Source organism: Dendrobates tinctorius, unplaced genomic scaffold (genome assembly GCF_039654945.1).
Source record: "Dendrobates tinctorius isolate UK_male_01 unplaced genomic scaffold, ASM3965494v1 ptg000188l, whole genome shotgun sequence".
NCBI classification, from domain to species: domain Eukaryota; kingdom Metazoa; phylum Chordata; class Amphibia; order Anura; family Dendrobatidae; genus Dendrobates; species Dendrobates tinctorius.
Genome location: NW_027361855.1, coordinates 4,005,491 through 4,024,928, shown reverse-complemented (window position 1 = coordinate 4,024,928; position 19,438 = coordinate 4,005,491). Strand labels below are relative to the sequence as shown.

General features: G+C 44.8%; 1 protein-coding gene across 3 annotated transcripts in view; it reads left to right on the top strand.

Annotated features, from left to right (window-relative positions):
* PLEKHM3 (pleckstrin homology domain containing M3) overlaps positions 1-19,438 on the top strand; it is a 1,535,517-nt gene that overhangs the window by 1,310,159 nt on the left and 205,920 nt on the right. For 2 of the 3 annotated variants that reach the window (XM_073552250.1, XM_073552251.1), the window contains exon 7: positions 8,959-9,116. The exons of the other annotated variant lie outside the window; for it this stretch is intronic. In XM_073552250.1, coding sequence (XP_073408351.1) covers positions 8,959-9,116 — 158 coding nt within the window. The remainder of the gene's footprint in view (positions 1-8,958; positions 9,117-19,438) is intronic. 3 annotated transcript variants of the gene reach the window in all.

The window sequence follows — 19,438 nt, the reverse complement described above, 5'->3', positions numbered from 1 at the left end:
AGTTCATGGACCCAAACTCGGACCCCATTCACTTGAATGGGGTGTCCGAACATCCAGTGTCTGCCACAATATAATGTGCAGGAGAATGCGGCAAACAAAGCTTATGATCGGCGGTATAAAAGACAGTGTGAGCACACCTGTGATCGGAGGTATAAAGTTTGCCTCCTGGCATTGGTGTCAGCTGATGGGACTACTGCTCTCATCAGCTGTCGCTTGCTGCCACAAAAAGCAGTGAGAGCAGGAATGGCTGATGGAATGTATTCATCAGCCAGTTCCTGCACAGTAAATAAATAGTTAAAAAAAAGCTTGGGTTCCCCTGTATTTTTGATAACCAGTCTGGCAAAACTCACAGCTGGGGACTGCAAGCCTCAGCTGTCAGCTTCAGCAAGGCTGGTTATCAAGACTAGAGGGGTCCCCAAGCTGTTTTTTTAATTATTTTTGACAAGCAGCCAAGCTAAAGCAGGTATTCTCAGGCTGGTAAGGGGCCATAGATATTGCCCCCCCAACATAAAAATAGCAGCTCACAGCCACCCAGAGAAGGATCATCTATTAGATGCTCCAATTCTCTCACTTTGCCCGGCTCTTCCCACTTACTCTGTAGCAGTGGCAAGTGGGTTTCATATTTGTGGGGTTGATATTACCTTTGTATTGTCAGGTGACATCAAACCCATGGCTTAGTAATGGAGGAGCATCTATAAGACGCATATCCATTACTAATACTATAATTATATGATAAATAAAGACACAGCCAGAATAAGTCCTTTATTGGAAATAAAACAAAAAACTTTTACCTTTTTATTTAAAAATAACAAACACAGTTATATTCGCCTAACACCTAATTGAACTGAGTCCCTCAACTGTCCGTCGTTCTGTCCCACGCCATAATCCATGTCTGAGGGAATGAACAGTTTTCAAACTAGACGGTGCCAAGATGCAACCATCTCGACTGAGAACCACTAGAGGAATGAGCGGCTGCAAGCGCAGCCTCAGTGACTAGCGGTGACGTCTTATTAATAGTTTGGAGGAGAAATCCTGCTGATAGATTCCCTTTAAATCAAGGGCTTTTACAAAATTGCAATATGTCATTAACAGTTTAGCCATTCAAACCAATTTTTACATGGAGTCTCTCGATTTTTCACAAGCTCAAAACTAAATGGATAAAATAACGTAATTTTTCATATAGAAAGATTATTATAAATTCTTAGATACTGCCTAAAGTCTCTAATGCATGGGTATTGCAGGTCTTTGCTGCAGCCATGCTCAGTTGCATGTTATTTTTGTCTTCAGTAAGTGAAAATCAGACTGATGTTAGAATTATCACCGAAAAGTTCTATCTTTGTCTCATCAGACCAGAGAATCTTATTTCTCATAGTCTGGGAGTCCTTCATGTGTTTTTTAGCAAACTCTATGCAGGCTTTTCATAGAATCATAGAATCGTAGAGTTGGAAGGGGCCTCCTGGGCTATATGGTCCAACCCCTGCTAAAAAGCAGGATTCGCTAAATAATCCTAGACAGATGTCTTTCCAGCCTCTGTTTGAAGACTTCTATTGAAGGAGAACTCACCACCTCTCGTGGCAGCCTGTTCCCATCATTGATCACTCTAACTGTCAATAAGTTTTTTCTAATATCTAATCTGTGTCTCCTCCCATTCAGTTTCATCCCATTGCTTCTAGTCTTTCCTTGTGCAAATGAGAATAAAGATGATCCTTCTACAATGTGACAGCCCTTGAGATATTTGTAGCCAGCTATTTAGCCTCCTCTCAGTCTTCTCTTCTGCAAGCTAAACATTCCCAAATTCTGTAACCTTTCCTCATAAGACAGGGTTTGCAGACCAGTCACCATTCTGGTCTCTCTTTTCTGAACTTGCTCCAGTTTGTTGATGTCTTGTTTAAAATGTGACGCCCAAAACTGGACACAGGATTCCAGATGAGGGTTGACCAAAGAGGACTAGATGGCAATAATGACTTCACGTGATTTAGACTGTATGCGTCTGTTAATACATCCTAGAATTGCATTTGACTTTTTTGCTGCTGCATCACACTGTTGACTCATATTCAGTCTGTGATCTATTAGTATACCCAAGTCTTTTTCACACGTGCTGTTGCTTAGCCCTTTTCCTCCCATTCTGTATATGCTTTTTTTATTTTTATTGCCCAGATGTAGTACTTTGCATTTTTCCCTGTTAAAAACCATTCTGTTAGTTGCTGCCCACTGCTCCAGTTTATTTATATCTTTTTGAATCATCTCTCTCTCTTCTCTAGTATTAGCTATCCCTCCTAGTTTTGTGTCATCAGCAAATTTAATCAGTTTACCTTCAATTCCTTCATCTAAATCATTGATAAAGATGTTGAACAATACAGGGCCCAGGACAGAGCCCTGTGGTACCCCACTTGAGACATTCTTCCAACTGGATGTGCAGCCATTTATGACCACTCTTTGGGTCCGATCACTAAGCCAGTTATGAATCCACTTAACAGTTGCCTTGTCCATTCCATTCTTAGCCATTTTTTCAATAAGGATTGTGTGAGATACTTTGTCAAATGCTTTGCTGAAGTCAAGATATACTATATCTACAACATTTCCCTGATCCACCAAATCAGTGATTCTGTCATAAAAGGAAATTATGTTAGTCTGACATGACTTATTAATTACAAACCCATGCTGACTCTGTTTAATCACTTCATTCTTATCCAGGCACTTACATACAGTACATATTGTTTAATAATTTGTTTAAAGATCTTTCCTGGTATAGAAGTCAGACTCACTGGCCTATAGTTGCCTGAGTCCACCTTCTTCCACTTTTTGAACATAGGAACATTTGCTCTTCTCCAGTCTTCTTGGACTTAATCATAGAATCATAGAATCATAGTATCGTAGAGTTGGAAGGGACCTCCTGGGCCATCTGGTCCAACCCCCTGCTCAAAGCAGGATTCGCTAAATCATCCCAGTCAGATGTCTGTCCAGCCTCTGTTTGAAGACTTCCATTGAAGGAGAACTCACCACTTCTCGTGGCAGCCTGTTCCACTCATTGATCACTCTAACTGTCAAAAAGTTTTTTCTAATATCTAATCTGTGTCTCCTCCCATTCAGTTTCATCCCATTGCTTCTAGTCTTTCCTTGTGCAAATGAGAATAAAGTTGATCCTTCTACAATGTGACAGCCCTTTAGATATTTGTAGACAGCTATTAAGTCTCCTCTCAGTCTTCTCTTTTGCAAACTAAACATTCCCAAATCCTGCAACCTTTCCTCATAAGACAGGGTTTGCAGACCGGTCACCATTCTGGTCGCTCTTTTCTGAACTTGCTCCAGTTTGTTGATGTCTTTTTTAAAATATGGTGCCCAAAACTGGACACAATATTCCAGATGAGGTCTGACCAAAGAGGAGTAGAGGGAAATAATGACTTCACGTGATCTAGACTGTATGCTTCTGTTAATACATCCTAGAATTGCATTTGCCTTTTTTGCTGCTGCATCACACTGTTGACTCATATTCAATCTGTTATCTATTAGTATACCCAAGTCTTTTTCACATGTGCTGTCACTTAGCCCTATTCCTCCCATTCTGTATATGCTTTTTTCATTTTTATTGCCCAGATGTAGTACTTTGCATTTCTCCCTGTTAAAAACCATTCTGTTAGTTGCTGCCCACTTCTCCAGTTTATTTAAATCTTTTTGAATCCTCTCTCTCTCTTCTCTAGTATTAGTTATCCCTCCTAGCTTTGTGTCATCAGCAAATTTAATCAGTTTACCCTCAATTCCTTCATCTAAATCGTTGATAAAGATGTTGAACAATACAGGGCCCAGGACAGAGCCCTGTGGTACCCCACTTGAGACATTCTTCCAACTGGATGTGCAGCCATTTACAACCACTCTTTGTGTCCGATCACTAAGCCAGTTATGAATCCACCTAACAGTTGCCTTGTCCATTCCATACTTAGTCATTTTTTCAATAAGGATTGTATGAGAGACTTTGTCAAATGCTTTGCTGAAGTCAAGATATACTATATCTACAGCATTTCCTTGATCCACCCAATCAGTGATACCATCATAGAAGGAAATTAAGTTAGTCTGACATGACTTATTAGTTACAAACCCATGCTGACTCTGTTTAATCACTTCATTCTTATCCAGGTATTGACATACATGTTGTTTAATAATTTGTTCAAAGATGCCTGGGTCCACCTTCTTCCCCTTTTTGAAGATAGGAACAACATTTGCTCTTCTCCAGTCTTCTGGCACTTCTCCTGTTCTCCAAGAATTTTCAAAGATTATGGAGAGGGGTTCAAAAATTTCTTCTGCTATCTCCTTCAGTACTCTGGGGTGTAATTCACCTAGACCTGGAGACTTGAATTCATTTAGGTTAGCTAAGTGTTTCCTCACTATCTTTCTGTTTATAGATATCCTGGATTCTTCTATTCCCTTAATAGGACAGTGAATAACAGTTGATGTTACATTTCCTTTCTGAGAGAAAACAGATGCAAAATAGGAATTTAAAAGTTCAGCCTTCTCAACATCCTGTCTTACCATTTCATCATTTTCATCCTGTAAAAATCCTATAGCATCTTTGACTTTTCTTTTACTTCTGACATATCCCCAAAATCCTTTATTATTGCTTTTGACATCTCTTGCAAGCCTCAATTCATTTTCAGCTTTAGATAATCTGATTTGTGCCCTGCAGGTTCTGCAGACAGCATTATATTCTTCTTTAGATATGCCTCCCTCTTTCCATTTTATAAACATTTTTTTCTTCCTTTTTAGCATGTGCTTAAGTTCTGTGTCATCCATTCTGGTTTCCTTAAGTGCTTCCTATTCTTCCCTCTTTTCGGAATTGTTAACAACTGTGCTTTGAGAATTTTATTTTTCAAGATTTCCCATCCTTCCTGGACATTTTTGTCTTTAAGGATATCCAGCCATTGGATCCCTCCAATTCTCTTTCTGAATCCTTTAAAATCTGCCTTTCTGAAATCTAACCTTGATGTCTGAGTCTTCACAGGTCTTCCGCCTCTAGTTATCCAAAATTCTAAAATAGCATGGTCGCTACCTCCTAGGGTCCCAGCCACTTTTACCTCCTCAACCATTTCCTCCCTGTTTATAAGGATTCTCCTGTTCTCCAAGAATTTTCAAAGATTATGGAGAGGGGCTCAAAAATTTATTCTGCTATCTCCTTCAGTGCTCTGGGGTGTAATTCATCTGGACCTAGAGATTTGAATTCATTTAGGTTAGGTAAGTGTTTCCTCACTATATTTCTGTTTATATATATTCTGGATTCTTCTATTCCCTTAATAGGACAGTGAAGAACAGTTGATGTTACATTTCCTTCCTGAGAGAAAACAGATGCAAAATAGGAATTTAAAAGTTCGGCCTTCTCATCATCCTGTCTTACCATTTCATCATTTTCATCCTCTAAAAATCCTATAGCATCTTTGACTTTTCTTTTACTTTTGACATATCCCCAAAATCCTTTATTATTGCTTTTGTTGTCTCTTGCAAGCCTCAATTCATTGTCAGCTTTAGATAATCTGATTTGTGCCCTGCAAGTTCTTCCATTTTATAAACATTTCTTTATTCCTTTTTATCATGTGCTTAAGTTCTGTGTTCATCCATCCTTGCTAACAATTGTGCTTTGAGAGTTTCATTTTTCAAGATTTTCAATCCTTCCTGGACATTTTTGTCCTTAAGGATATCCAGCCATTGGATCCCTCCAATTCTCTTTCTGAATCCCTTAAAATCTGCCTTTCTGAAATCTAACCTTGACATCTGAGTATTCACAGGTCTTCCTCCTATAGTTATCCAAAAATTCAAAAATAGCATGGTCGCTACCTCCTAGGGTCCCAGCTACTTTTACCTCCTCAACCATTTCCTCCCTGTTTATAAGGATTAGGTCCAAGGTTGCAATTCTCCTTGTTTTCTCCCCTACCTTTTGGAAGATAAAGTTGTCAGCAAGAGAGGATAAGAATTTCCTTGACCTGTTAGTTTTTCCTGAGAGAGATTCCCAACAAATGTCAGCATAGTTGAAATCTCCCATGACAACTGTCATATTTTTCAGCGAACTTGGCCATTTGATGCATGCATAAAGAGTAAATCCATATCTTCAGCTTGCACAGGCGGCCTGTAGTAAATGCCTACAATGGTGTGGAAAGGATTGTTCTGTCCTTGTATTCTTACCCAAACAGTTTCCACAGAACTCCCAGTCTCTGAAGCTTCAATCTCTGTGCAGATATACGCGTTTCTAACATACAATGCGACACCTCCTCCTCGTTTATCAAGTCTGTTTCTAGAACATAAGTTGTATCCTTCTAGCCTTATATTCCAATCATGTTGTATTGTCCCACCAAGTTTCAGTGATTCCAATGACATCATATTTCTTTTCCTGTGTTAGTAGTTCCAATTCTCCTTGTTTGTTGCCCATGTTTTGTGCATTAGTATAGAAACATTTTAGTTTGTGATTGGTTTCTCTTTTTCAAATATTTTTATTATTTTGATTCTTTTGTCTTTGTTCTTCCTTTCCACTTCTAATAGCAGAGTTCTCAATAGCATTTGTCAGTTGTATGGCTTTTTCTGGCCTTGTGCTTCCCTTCCCACATTGTTCTTGTTTAAAGCTCTCCTGATGAGTGTAGCAAGGCGACTTCCAAATACATGTTTTCCAGTCTTCGTAAGGTGCACCCCATCTTTAGCAAGTAGTCCATCGTATAGGTAATTCACTCCATGATCCAGAAATCCAAATCCTTGCTGACAGCACCATCGACATAGCCAGTTGTTCACCTGCAGAATCTTACTCCACCTCCTTGTTCCATGGCCATCCACTGGGAGGCTGGAAGAGAAGACCACCTGTGCTCCCAGTTCTTTCACTTACTTACCTAAGTTTTCAAAGTCACTGCAGATGGTTTCCAGGTCGTTTCTTGCTGTGTCATTTGTCCCCACATGTATTAGCAGGAATGGGTAGTCATCTGTAGATCTGAAGAGTCCTGATATCCTGCCAGACATATCTTTAATTTTTGCACCTGGAAGACAGCACATTTCTCTTGAGGTTATATCTGGTCTACAGATAGTGGCCTCTGTTCCTCTCAACAGGGAATCCCCCATGACCACCACTCTCCATTTCTTCTTCACAACATTTTTCTTTCTTCATCCAGGAGGACTCTGAGAGCGTACAAGGTTGCTGTTTGTGGACAAAGTCTTATCCTGATGTATTTCTTCATTGTTCTCCTGCGTAAGAGCCTGGTACTGTTTCCTTAGCAGTATGGGTGCTGACTGCCTCCTGATCCTCCTGCTTCTCTGGGTCACATGTCTCCATTCCTCTGTTTCTTCAGGTGCACTTCGAATTTCTTCTCTTTCTGTAACATGAAGAGATAATTCTGCTCTGTCTAAGAACTCTTCACCTTCCTTAATGATCTTCAATGTAGTTAACCTCTCTTCGATTTTGCAACTTTTCCTCCAACAGGGACACAAGCTTGCATTTGTGGCATGTGAAGTTAGGCTTTTCCACTGGTAAGTCTGTGAGCATGTAGCAAGAAATGCAGCTCACCAAATGGCTCCTGGCCGCTTCCATATTGTTATTGTTAAAGAGATTTCAAAGCGATGAAAAAATGAGCCAAAATTTGCGCGCGGTTTACCGATTTCCTCTTTTCAGCTGCAATGGCCAAAATCCAGTGATCGTTGAGCTCGCGGAGACTCTTCACTTATCACAGAAGGCACTGGGAATATGCAAATTCTCTCCTCAGGACTCTTCCCCTGGTTTACTGATTTCCTCTTTTCATCTGCAACGGCCAAAATCCAGTGATCTTTGAGCTCACGGAGACTCTTCTCTTATGCCAGAGGGCACTGTGAATATGCAAATTCTCTCCTCAGGACTCTTCCCCTGGCTTTTATATGTCTTGCACGGAGGAGAGGCTTCTGCCGGGCCACTCTGCCATAAAGGCCCAACTGGTGGAGGGCTGTAGTGATAGTTGACTTTGTGGAAGTTTCTCCCATCTCCCTACTGCATCTGTGGAGCTAAGCCACAGTGATCTTGGGGTTCTTCTTTACCTCTCACACTAAGGCTCTTCTCCCACAATTGCTCAGTTTGGCTAGATGGCCAGGTATAAGAAGACTTCTTGTGGTCCCAAACTTTTTTTATTTAAGGATTATGGAGAGCATTGTGCTCTTAGAAACCTTGAGAGAAATTCTTTTGTAACCTTGCCAGATATGTGCCTTGCAACAATTCTGTCTCTGAGCTCCTTAGCCAGTTCCTTTGATCTCATGATTCTCATTTGGTCTGACATGCACTGTGAGCTGTGAGGTCTTATGTAGACAGGTGTGTACCTTACAAATCAAATCCTATCAGTTTAATTAAACACAGCTGGACTCCAATGAAGGAGTAGAACCATCTCAAGGAGGATCACAAGGAAATGGACAGCATGTGACTTAAATATTAGTGTCTGAGCAAAAGGTCTGAATACTTATGACCATGTGATATTTCAGTTTTTTTTTTTTAATAAATTTGCAAATATTTCTACATTTGTTTTTTTCAGTCAAGATGGGGAGCAGAGTGTACATTAATGAGGAAAAATGAACTCTTTTGAATTTACCAAATGGCTGTAATGAAACAAAGAGTGAAAAATGTGAAGGGGTCTGAATACTTTCTGTACCAACTGTATGCGTTATACATAATCCCTGCCAGAGCCCATCTAGAGGGAACGGCATACACTTGTATTGAGCTCCATACACTTGTATTGAGTGAGGCCTCGCCTCCATTAGAGATGTGGGCGTGGCCGACAAGAGGGCGCATCCTCGTTCCATACAAGTGTATGGAGCAAAGCTGTGCCCACTGGACGTGCTCTGGCCTGGAGTATGTAGGACACATACATACCCTTCGGTCCAGGCTCAGAAAAATTCTATTCATTCAAGTAGATGCATCTTCATACACTTTATATAATGCAAGTGTTCTCTAAATATACATATATCTTTTATCTCATGTAGGTAGTGGAAGGCAAGTTGGCTCCTTTTCTAACAAAAGTGATCAAGTTTGCTACATCTCATGTCTACAGCTGCAGCCTTTGCAGTCAGAAAGGATTCATCTGTGAGATCTGTAACAACGGAGAAATCCTCTATCCCTTTGAGGAAACTTCCACAAGCAGGTAATATGCATTTTTACTCATGAGGTCAACACAAAATTCATAAAGTCACAAATGTCAGTGACTGTATATATTCAGAAAGGTTTTTTGTCAGTAGCTTCATTATTCCTCCCCATGTTACCTACAACTACTTTGTTCTTATTAAGCAAAATCTAGATTTGTAGGTTCCAGCGTTGGGGTACCTGAAATCTCTCAAAGGCGTTACCCAGCTGATTATTTCCTTTGCCACATGGTGGCATAAAAGACAGACATGATCAGGGTCGGTCTGGTCTGGTGGAGTAGCGGGGAAATGCCTGGTGGGCCCCGATCAGTGGGAAAATAGGTCGCTGGGGCCCTTTAAAAATGCGGCCCCTTTAAAAGTGTGGGCCCTTTAAAAGCACGTCCTAGACTTTGCAGAGTCGTGCGCGTGTACGTACCAATCTCACTCTGACGTGGTGTCGGGCGACCCTGGCTGGCTCCCACTGGCTCCACTCCACAAATAAGGAAGGACCTTGCATTCTGCCGTTCTTTATGGGCGGTGACGCCCTGCGCTCTCCTTTCCCGCTCTGTTGCTGGCTGCCTGGCTGGCTAATAGCGTGACGCCTCTGCTCTCCCGGCTGCTCCCAGCCTCCCACTCTGTACTGCTGGCTCCGGCTGTGTGGTGAGTAGTGTAGGGTCTCTGTGTCCTGTCCGTGACCTCAGGCTCTCCCAATCTCAGCTCTGCTCTTTCGGCTCCCGCTGTCCTGCCGGCTGTGTGGTGTGAGTGAGTGTGACAGTCTCACTCTCTTCTCTCCGGGCTCCCTCTGTCCTGTGGCCTTCCCCTTTATACCATGGGGCTGTACTGTATACCATGGGGCAGTACTGTATAGTGTATACCATGGGGCTGTGCTGTATACCATGGGTCTCTGTTGTATACCATGGTGGCTGGATGAGGGTAAGTTTCTGTGTGGGGTCAGGAAGGGTTTACATTGTGGATGTAGCAGAGCCATGTGTGTACGAGGTGAGCGGAGTCGTGTGTGTACGAGGTGTACGGAGCAGAGCTGTGTGTGTACAAGGTGTATGGAGTGGAGCCGCATATGTATGAGGTGAACAGAAAGGAGTCGCATTTGTACAGAGCGGAGCCACGTGTATACGAGGTGTACGGAGTGGAGCCTTGTGAGTACGAAGTGTACAGAGCAGAGCCATGTGTGTATGAAGTGTACAGAGCAGAGCCGTGTGTTTACAAGGTGTACGGAGAGGAGCCATGAGTGTATGAAGGGTACGGAGTGGAGCCGCATGTGTATGAGGTGGATAAGGGACCTCAATGTATGCAGGACTCTCCTGTGCTGGTTCTCATGGTGCTGGATGAGGGTAAGTTTATGTGTGGGATCAGGAGGGGTTTACTGTGTGGATGTAGCAGAGCCGTATGTGTACAAGGTGAGCGGATCGGAGATTTGTGTGTGTACGAGATGTACGGAGCAGAGCCATGTGTGTACGAGGTGTACAGAGCGGAGCCGCTTGTGTACAAGGTGTACGGAGTGGAGCTGCATATGTACGAAGTGTACGGAGCGGAGCCGTGTGTGTACGAAGTGTACGGAGCGGAGCCGCATGTGTATGAGGTGGATCAGGGGCCTCGATGTATGCAGGACTCTTCTGTGCTGGTTCTCATGGTGCTGGATGAGGGTAAGTTTCTGTGTGGGGTCAGGAAGTGTTTACAATGTGGATGTAGCAGAGTCGTGTGTGTACGAGATGAGCAGAGCGGAGCCGTGTGTGTACGAGGTGTACGAAGCGGAGTCGTGTGTGTACGAGGTGTACTGTCACGGGGCAGTAGTGGGAAAATGGGACGAAGAACCTGGGCCCCTGAACTGCCCCTCAGGCTAAGGGGGTGCCCTGACTTTCCTTAACTTAGGGGTACACTTGATGGTAGTGAGGCCCAAGTCACCGACCTGTCCCTATCTCCTGTTTAGCCCTGAGCTAAGCTCCCAAACCCCTCCCCAGGAGGTGAGACAGGGAAAAAAGTGAGCTGCACCAAAAACCAAAGGAAAGATAAAACAGACACCTCGGGGTTAAATCAACTAAAAAACAAAACTTAGATTTATCTACTGCAATGCACAGTACAGCAGAGTAAGGCTCCTGAACTCAACTTTCAGCAGAACACCAATGCACCAGGTAGCTCCAGTCTTCACCACGGATGGTATTCAAAAGGAAGTGCATCACTAACAGTGAGTTGCAGCACCTGGTGGCCTTAAAAAGGGAGGTGAGAGTGGCACCCACCTGCATAGATAATTAATCACAATGCAGTAACACCAGCGGCCACCGGGGGGGGAACCCACCAGCAAACTAAACATGCAGTAACACCAGCGGCCACCGAGGGCAAAAACTGATATTAATCCCCAATGGCTTGAAAGGAAAAAAGTTTATATCAGAGAAGCCCAAACTGACACAGCTAAAAATGGATCGTGACTAGTGTTGAGCATTCCGATACCGCAAGTATCGGATATTGGCCGATATTCACGGTATCGGAATTCCGATACGGAGTTCCAATACTTTTAGCATATCGAATACCGGAATCGGAAGTTCCCATAATGCTATGAGCCAGTTTGATTTGATTCAGCCAATGACAATCCTCAGAAGTGTGGGCACATCCTGTTAGGCATGTAGGCATGTTAACTAATGGCATGGATGTGATTGGCTGCTGAAATGATGTCATAATGCACTATAAAAGCCGCCGCCGCCATTTCGGGTTCACTCTGCTGTGAATTCAGTTAGGGACAGGCTGCTGTTCAAGACTGTGAGGGACAGTTAAAGATATCAATTTTCAGAATCATATTGTGCTTTACCCAGGCTACATAATCAACCACTGTAGCTTTCTTTTGCCTTGCAGCAGTGTTCACAGCTGTCTGCAAGGTCTGTGTGAGTGCAGCTCACGCTGTGTAGTGTGTCCTGCAGCCACGTCTGGTTGTAGGCCGCTCAGCGTGTGTCACTGCCTCATACATATTTTTTTTTTTTGCTGCTCATTTTTCATTCTCCTATTAGTGTGCATCCATCTGTATCCATCTACATTGGTTGGTTGCAAACACTATAGGAGTAGACAGCGGAGCCTCTCTGCAGCCTTTCAGTGCTAGTGCCCAGTTTTCTGCACTGTTCATGGCTGTCTGAGAGGTCTCTTTGTGTGAGTGCAGCTCACGCTGTTGTGTGTCCTGCAGCTACGTCTGGTTGTAGGCCGCTCAGCGTGCGTCACTGCCTCACACATATTTTTCTTTTATTGCAGCTCATTTTTCATTCTATTTGTGTACATCCATCCGTATCCATATACGTTGGATGCAAACACTATAGGAGTAGACAGTGGAGCCTTTCTGCAGCCTTTCAGTGCTAGTGCCCACTTATCTGCACTATTCATGGCTGTCTGAGAGGTCTCTGTGTGTGAGTGCAGCTCACGCTGTGTTGTGTCCTACAGCTACGTCTGGTTGTAGGCCGCTAAGCGTGCGTCACTGCCTCATACATATTTTTCTTTTATTGCAGCTAATTTTTCATTCTCCTATTAGTGTGCATCCATCCATATCCATCTACATTGGTTGGTTGCAAACACTATATAGGAGTAGATAGAGGAGCCTGTTTTCTGGCTTGTGCCCTTCAGCCACAGCCAGATTAGTATTACCCTATTTTTTGGAGCCTCATCTTTTGCATTGTAGGTTACCTTCCTGCATTGTAATAGCTCCAAAAAGTTTGTGATACTATCGCTTTCAAATCTTTCGTCACATCCTTTTTGTTTTTTTGAAAAACAAAAAACAAAATAAAGTTCACCAAACACTCCATTTGACAGATGTGTAGGCCACATTAGCTCATATTAACGTGTAGTCCACACACACACTTCATAAAATTAGTGTTTCTTATACCTTTTAGCAGCTGTTCAGGAATAAGCACACTAAGCCCCCTTTGTACTTTTCTGCCTATCTTATCAGTCTACCAAGATGAAGAAGGCAGGGAGTAAGGCACGTGGGCATTGGCATGCAGTTTCAGCAGGGAGAGGACGTGGGGATTCTGCAGGGAGAGGACGTGGGGATTCTGTGCCTGCTGCGGGCACCAGTGAGTCAGCATCCCCCAGTTTTAGCAGGCAACAGTCATTTATGCGCAGCTTTGTAGGACCTCGCTGTACCCCACTGCTGCGGGAGGAACAAATTGAAGCCGTTGAAAAAACCAAAAGCAAAACACAAAACAAATATCCTGGAATAAAAAAGTAAAAAAATATATTGCAAAAATTGCATGAAGGTAGTAATAGTAATAATAAGGGTATTTAGTTAACATAATTTTGATCAAAATAATGTAGAAGCCATCCCGCCACGTCACGGCAACCCTTGTGGGACAGTCCTAACTCTTGTATTTAAAACCTTTCCACTTGTCAAGTGACGTAAATGTGAACAAGGACAGAGGGACTGAACCACCAGTAATAGTATAGGCCAGACAGGATGGATTTTCCAACTCAGAAACAGGGCGGTCACACCCTTATATGCACAGAATGCACAATGAAACAAATGAGAAACTAGGTCTGAGCAGAAAAAGTAAATTAATGTGCATGCAAAATGTAATTGCATATGAACACATGACCTTTACACAGAGAAAACCAAAAGAAAAACACAAAACAAATATCCTGGAATAAAAAAGTAAAAAAATATATTGCAAAAATTGCATGAAGGTAGTAATAGTAATAATAAGGGTATTTAGTTAACATAATTTTGATCAAAATAATGTAGAAGCCATCCCGCCACGTCACGGCAACCCTTGTGGGACAGTCCTAACTCTTGTATTTAAAACCTTTCCACTTGTCAAGTGACGTAAATGTGAACAAGGACAGAGGGACTGAACCACCAGTAATAGTATAGGCCAGACAGGATGGATTTTCCAACTCAGAAACAGGGCGGTCACACCCTTATATGCACAGAATGCACAATGAAACAAATGAGAAACTGGGTCTGAGCAGAAAAAGTAAATTAATGTGCATGCAAAATGTAATTGCATATGAACACATGACCTTTACACAGAGAAAACCAAAAGCAAAACACAAAACAAATATCCTGGAATAAAAAAGTAAAAAAATATATTGCAAAAATTGCATGAAGGTAGTAATAGTAATAATAAGGGTATTTAGTTAACATAATTTTGATCAAAATAATGTAGAAGCCATCCCGCCACGTCACGGCAACCCTTGTGGGACAGTCCTAACTCTTGTATTTAAAACCTTTCCACTTGTCAAGTGACGTAAATGTGAACAAGGACAGAGGGACTGAACCACCAGTAATAGTATAGGCCAGACAGGATGGATTTTCCAACTCAGAAACAGGGCGGTCACACCCTTATATGCACAGAATGCACAATGAAACAAATGAGAAACTGGGTCTGAGCAGAAAAAGTAAATTAATGTGCATGCAAAATGTAATTGCATATGAACTCTCTGTGTAAAGGTCATGTGTTCATATGCAATTACATTTTGCATACACATTAATTTACTTTTTCTGCTCAGACCCAGTTTCTAAATTGAAGCCGTTGTCGGATGGATGGCAGCTAACGCATCAACTTCAATGACTTCCACGTCCTCTCAGGGCCAGAGCACTGAAGAGCAACCATCTGTCTCTTCACCATCTGCCAAAGTGCCCAGGCAGTCAGAGAGCCCTGGACAGGAGCCATCACAGTCTCTACTTCTGTTCTCTGAATCTGTTGGCTTGGAAAGAGGGGGCCAGCCAAGCAGCATTTCAGAATGTGAAGAAGAGGGAGTATGCAGTGATGTGCAACTGCTTTGTCCCTCTGAATCTGAAGAGGCGGGTGGGCCAGTGCCTATGGTCAGCACACCTCAGTACGCATCAGATGATGACGAGACTCAGGTGCCACTTTCTGGTGCGTACGGTGCTGGCGAGACTACCCAGGAGAAGCAGGTGTTTGAAGAGGGGAGTGTAGATGATGAGGTCCTTGACCCATCATGGCGTGAGGAACAGGAAGGTAGTGGGAGCAGCACTGAGGAAGAGATTCCCCGAACGGCCAAAACAGGAGGGAGAGGGAGGGGGCAGACTTGGTTGCCTGTAGCCTCCACTTCGGCACCCGTTAGGAGCATTCCTCTTCCAAAAGCCAAAACGGGCGCTCCCAAGACTTGCAGTGCGTGGTCCTTTTTTGACACAGTTGCAGATGACATTTGCTTTGTCAAATGCAAGCTGTGTCATTAGAAAGTCAAAAGAGGGAAAAATGTCAGCAACCTCAATACCACAAATATGTGGAAACATGTGCGGACCAAGCACGTGGTGGAGATACAGAGACACACTGAAGACGTAGGCCAACCTACAGCACCACCTACCACCTCTTCAGCTCGTGTTGTAGCTTCTTCCTCCAGCTCACACACAGCTGGTTCGGCTTCCTCACAGGATCGCCATGGAAGAACCTATGGCACTGTTGTCCAGAGACCCAGTGACATTCCACCCACAGCACCACTTTCCCGTTCATCCTCACACTCCCAGGCCACTCTACAGCCATCGGTAGCACAGGCATGGGAGAAAAGGCAGCCATACTCGGCAAACCATCCCCGAGCACAGGCTCTGAATGCTGGCATTGACAAATTACTGGCCCCTGAAATGCTCTCATTCAGGCTGGTGGAGACTGACACCTTCCGGAACTTCATGGCATTGGCAGTTCCACAATACAACGTGCCCAGCCGCTTTTATTTCAGCAGGCAAGCCGTCCCTGCCCTGCAAAAGCATGTGTAGGGAAAAATTAAACATGCGCTACTAAACGCCGTTAGTAGCAAGGTCCACCTGACCACCGATGCGTGGACCAGTAACCATGGACAGGGACGATACCTTTCCCTCACTGCCCATTGGGTCAATGTTGTGGAGCCGGGTACAGATTTTGAGAGTGGCACTGTACGTGTTCTGCCAACTCCAAGGATTGCAGGAATCCAGTCCTCATACTCCAGTTCCTCAGAATCAGTGCTGCAGGAGCCTGTTACGACCGATATGAGCACAGCCGTGGCCAAACATCAACAGGCCGTACTGAAATTAATTTCTTTGGGGAATCGAAGCCACACAGCACAGAAGCTCTGGAATGCCATCAAGCAGGAGAGCGACGTGTGGTTTGTGCCAGCGAATCTCCAGCCAGGCTTGGTAGTGTGTGACAATGGCCGAAATCTGGTGGCAGCTCTGGGCCTAGGCAACCTCACTCACATCCCATGTCTGGCACATGTGCTGAACTTGGTCGTGCAGAGCTTTCTGAGGGACTATCCGGATCTTGATGCACTGCTGTACAAGGTCCGCATAGAGTGCGCTCACTTGTGACGTTCCAGCATGGCAAGATCGCGCATTGCAGCTCTGCAGTGCCGATTATGCCTTCCGGAACATCGCATCATATGTGACCTACCCACCAGGTGGAATTCAATGTTACATATGTTGGAGCGGTTGTGTGAGTAGCAGGCAGCAGTAATGGAGTACCAGCTGCATCAGGCGCAAACAAGTCACACTGTGCGCCGGTCATACTTCACCACCACTGAATGGGCCTCTATGAAGGACATCTGCCTCGTTTTGCATGCCTTCGATGATTCCACGCGGATGGCGAGTGCAGATGATGCACTAGTCAGCATGACTGTCCCCCTTATCTGCCTACTTCAAAAAACACTGCAAGCACTAAGGGAGGAGGTTTTGGAAGAGGTGGAGGATGAGGAGTCCCAAATGCCATCTGCTTCTGGACAGTCTGCGCTACGTGGTTCCTCACAAAGGCCTAGGCAGGGGACAATTTGTGAGGAGGATGAGGAGGAGTCAATGGAGGACGAAGACATCTCTCCAGAGGAGGGAGGTACACAATGCTCTAGTCAGCATGTACAGTGAGGGTGGGGTGATGCGGAGCAGGCAGAGATGACGCCTCAAGCAGGGGACAGCGTTTCTTGGGCAGTTGGAAGTCTGCAGCACATGGTTGATTTCATGCTGCAGTGCTTGAGAAATGACCGCCGCATCGCCCACATTCTCAACACGGCAGATTATTGGGTGTACACCCTCCTAGATCCTCGCTACCGGGACAACTTACAAAGCCTCATAACACCATTTAACCGGGAGCGTAAAATACGGGAGTACCAAGAGACACTGGTGCAGTCCATCATGTTCTCCATTCCACCCGAGAGCAGTGCTGCTAGTGCTTTACAAAGCAGCTCTGTGCGTCGAGTCAGTGGAGGAAGCTCTGCACAAAGATGGAGCAGAGGCAGCGCCTCAGCACAAGGCAAGATCAGTATGGCCCAAATGTGGCAAAGTTTTGTGTGCCCGCCACAAATGTCTACACCATCACAGACGGCTCCAGTCAGCAGGAGGCAACGTTTCCATCAGATGGCGACAGACTACATGTCTTGCCCTGTCAGTGTACTCCCAAATGGCTCTTCCCCGTTCAAGTTTTGGGTCTCTAAGCTGGATACATGGCCAGAGCTTAGCCAGTATGCATTGGAGGTGCTGGCTTGCCCTACTGCCAGTGTATTATCGGAACGCATCTTTAGTGCCGCAGGTGGTGTACTAACAGACCGCCGCACGCGACTATCCTCCGATAACGTTGACCGGCTTACTTTTCTGAAAATGAACAAGGCCTGGATCTCGCCAGAATTTGCCAGTCCTCTTCCAGAATAAATAATTGGTTGGCAACAATATCCAGGTCTCCTGTTGTGTTCATGTTTCTACCACCTGAACTGCAATCCCTGGGCTTCAACATAGCCAGTTGTTGCTCAGAAGTGCCATCTGCACAGAGAAAAACACTAGCTCCTGTGTTAGTGGGGTTCAGTAACGCCAGCTGCTCCCCTGCTGTGTGGATGGCAAAGTCTCCTGCTGCCTCCACATTCAAACTACAACTGATTTTTAACTGTGCTCCACTGTCTCTAGTATTTCCCCTGGCCTCCAACCCCGCCAGTTGCTGTTCAGAAGTGGCGTCTGCACAATCCACACTTGTTCCTGTGTTACTGGGGCTCATTCACGTCAGTTGATCCCCTGATGTGTGTCCGGCAATATCTCCTGCTCTGTCCACATTCCCATTACTAATAGTGGGAATGTGGGCAGAGCAGGAGACATTGCCGGACACACATCAGGGGATCAACTGATGTGACTGAGCCCCACTTACACAGGAACAAGTGTGGATTGTGCAGACACCACTTCTGAGCAGCAACTGGCGGGGTTGGAGGCCAGGTGAAATACTAGAGACAGTGGAGCCAGAGGCCTAAGTGGAGCACGGTTACAATCAGTAGTAGTCTACAACCTATATAAATCCTGCTGCAATTAGGCCCCAGCCTGCTGCATGATTGATCCTGGGCTTCAACACAGCCAGACGGCAAAGTCTCCTGCTGCCTCCACATTCACACTACTACTGATTTCAAACTTGCTCCAATTAGGCCTCTGGCTCCACTCTGTCTCTAGTATTTCCCCTGGCTTCCAACCCCACGAGTTGCTGCTCAGAAGTGGCGTCTGCACAATCAACACTTGTTCCTGTGTTACTGGGGTTCAGTAACGTCAGCTGAACCCTTGATGTGTGTCCGGCAATGTCTCCTGCTCTGTCCACATTCCCACTATTAGTAATGGGAATGTGGACAGAGCAGGAGACATTGCCGGACACACATCAGGGGATCAGCAGACGTTACTGAACCCCAGTAACACAGGAACAAGTGTTGATTGTGCAGACGCCACTTCTGAGCAGCAACTTGTGGTGTTGGAGGCCAGGGTAAATACTAGAGACAGAGTGGAGCTAGAGGCCTAGTTGGAGCACATTTAAAATCAGTAGTAGTCTACAACAGATATTAAACTTCATGTAATTAGGCCTCAGCCTACACCCTGATTGACTCTGGGCTCCAACATCGCCAGTTGCTGCTCAGAAGTGTCTTTGGCACGGGTGCTCCCTCCTACCCAGCCTGGTTCCAGCACGCCTGCTGTTTCCGGGTAGTGTCAACGTCACTTTGCCACCAATACGTTGTCCTTTCGTGTTGCGGTCGGGTTAGCCGAGTCTATGGTGCCAGCAGTTTTGGTGCTTCCTATGTGGGCTGCGGTTTCTGGTAATAAAGGCTGGTTCTGTAGTGCCAATAGGATAAGCACCCCCTGTAGGACTGTGGATTTCGGTAACTGAGGCTGGCTCGCGGCCTTGCAACTTTGTTTTTCATGGGTACCTTCTGCTACCCATCCGGGTTCCAGTACGGTCAGCTGGTTCTCGGCAGTGCCTTTGGCTGAGGTGCCTCCTTCTCGGTATCCGAGTTCCAGCAACGTCTGCTGGTCCTTGGTAGTGCTTTCTAGCACAGGTACCTCCTGCTTAGCAACCATGTTCCAGCACCGTCAGCTGGTCCACGGTTGTGCCATTGGCTCTTGTGCCTTCTGCTGCCC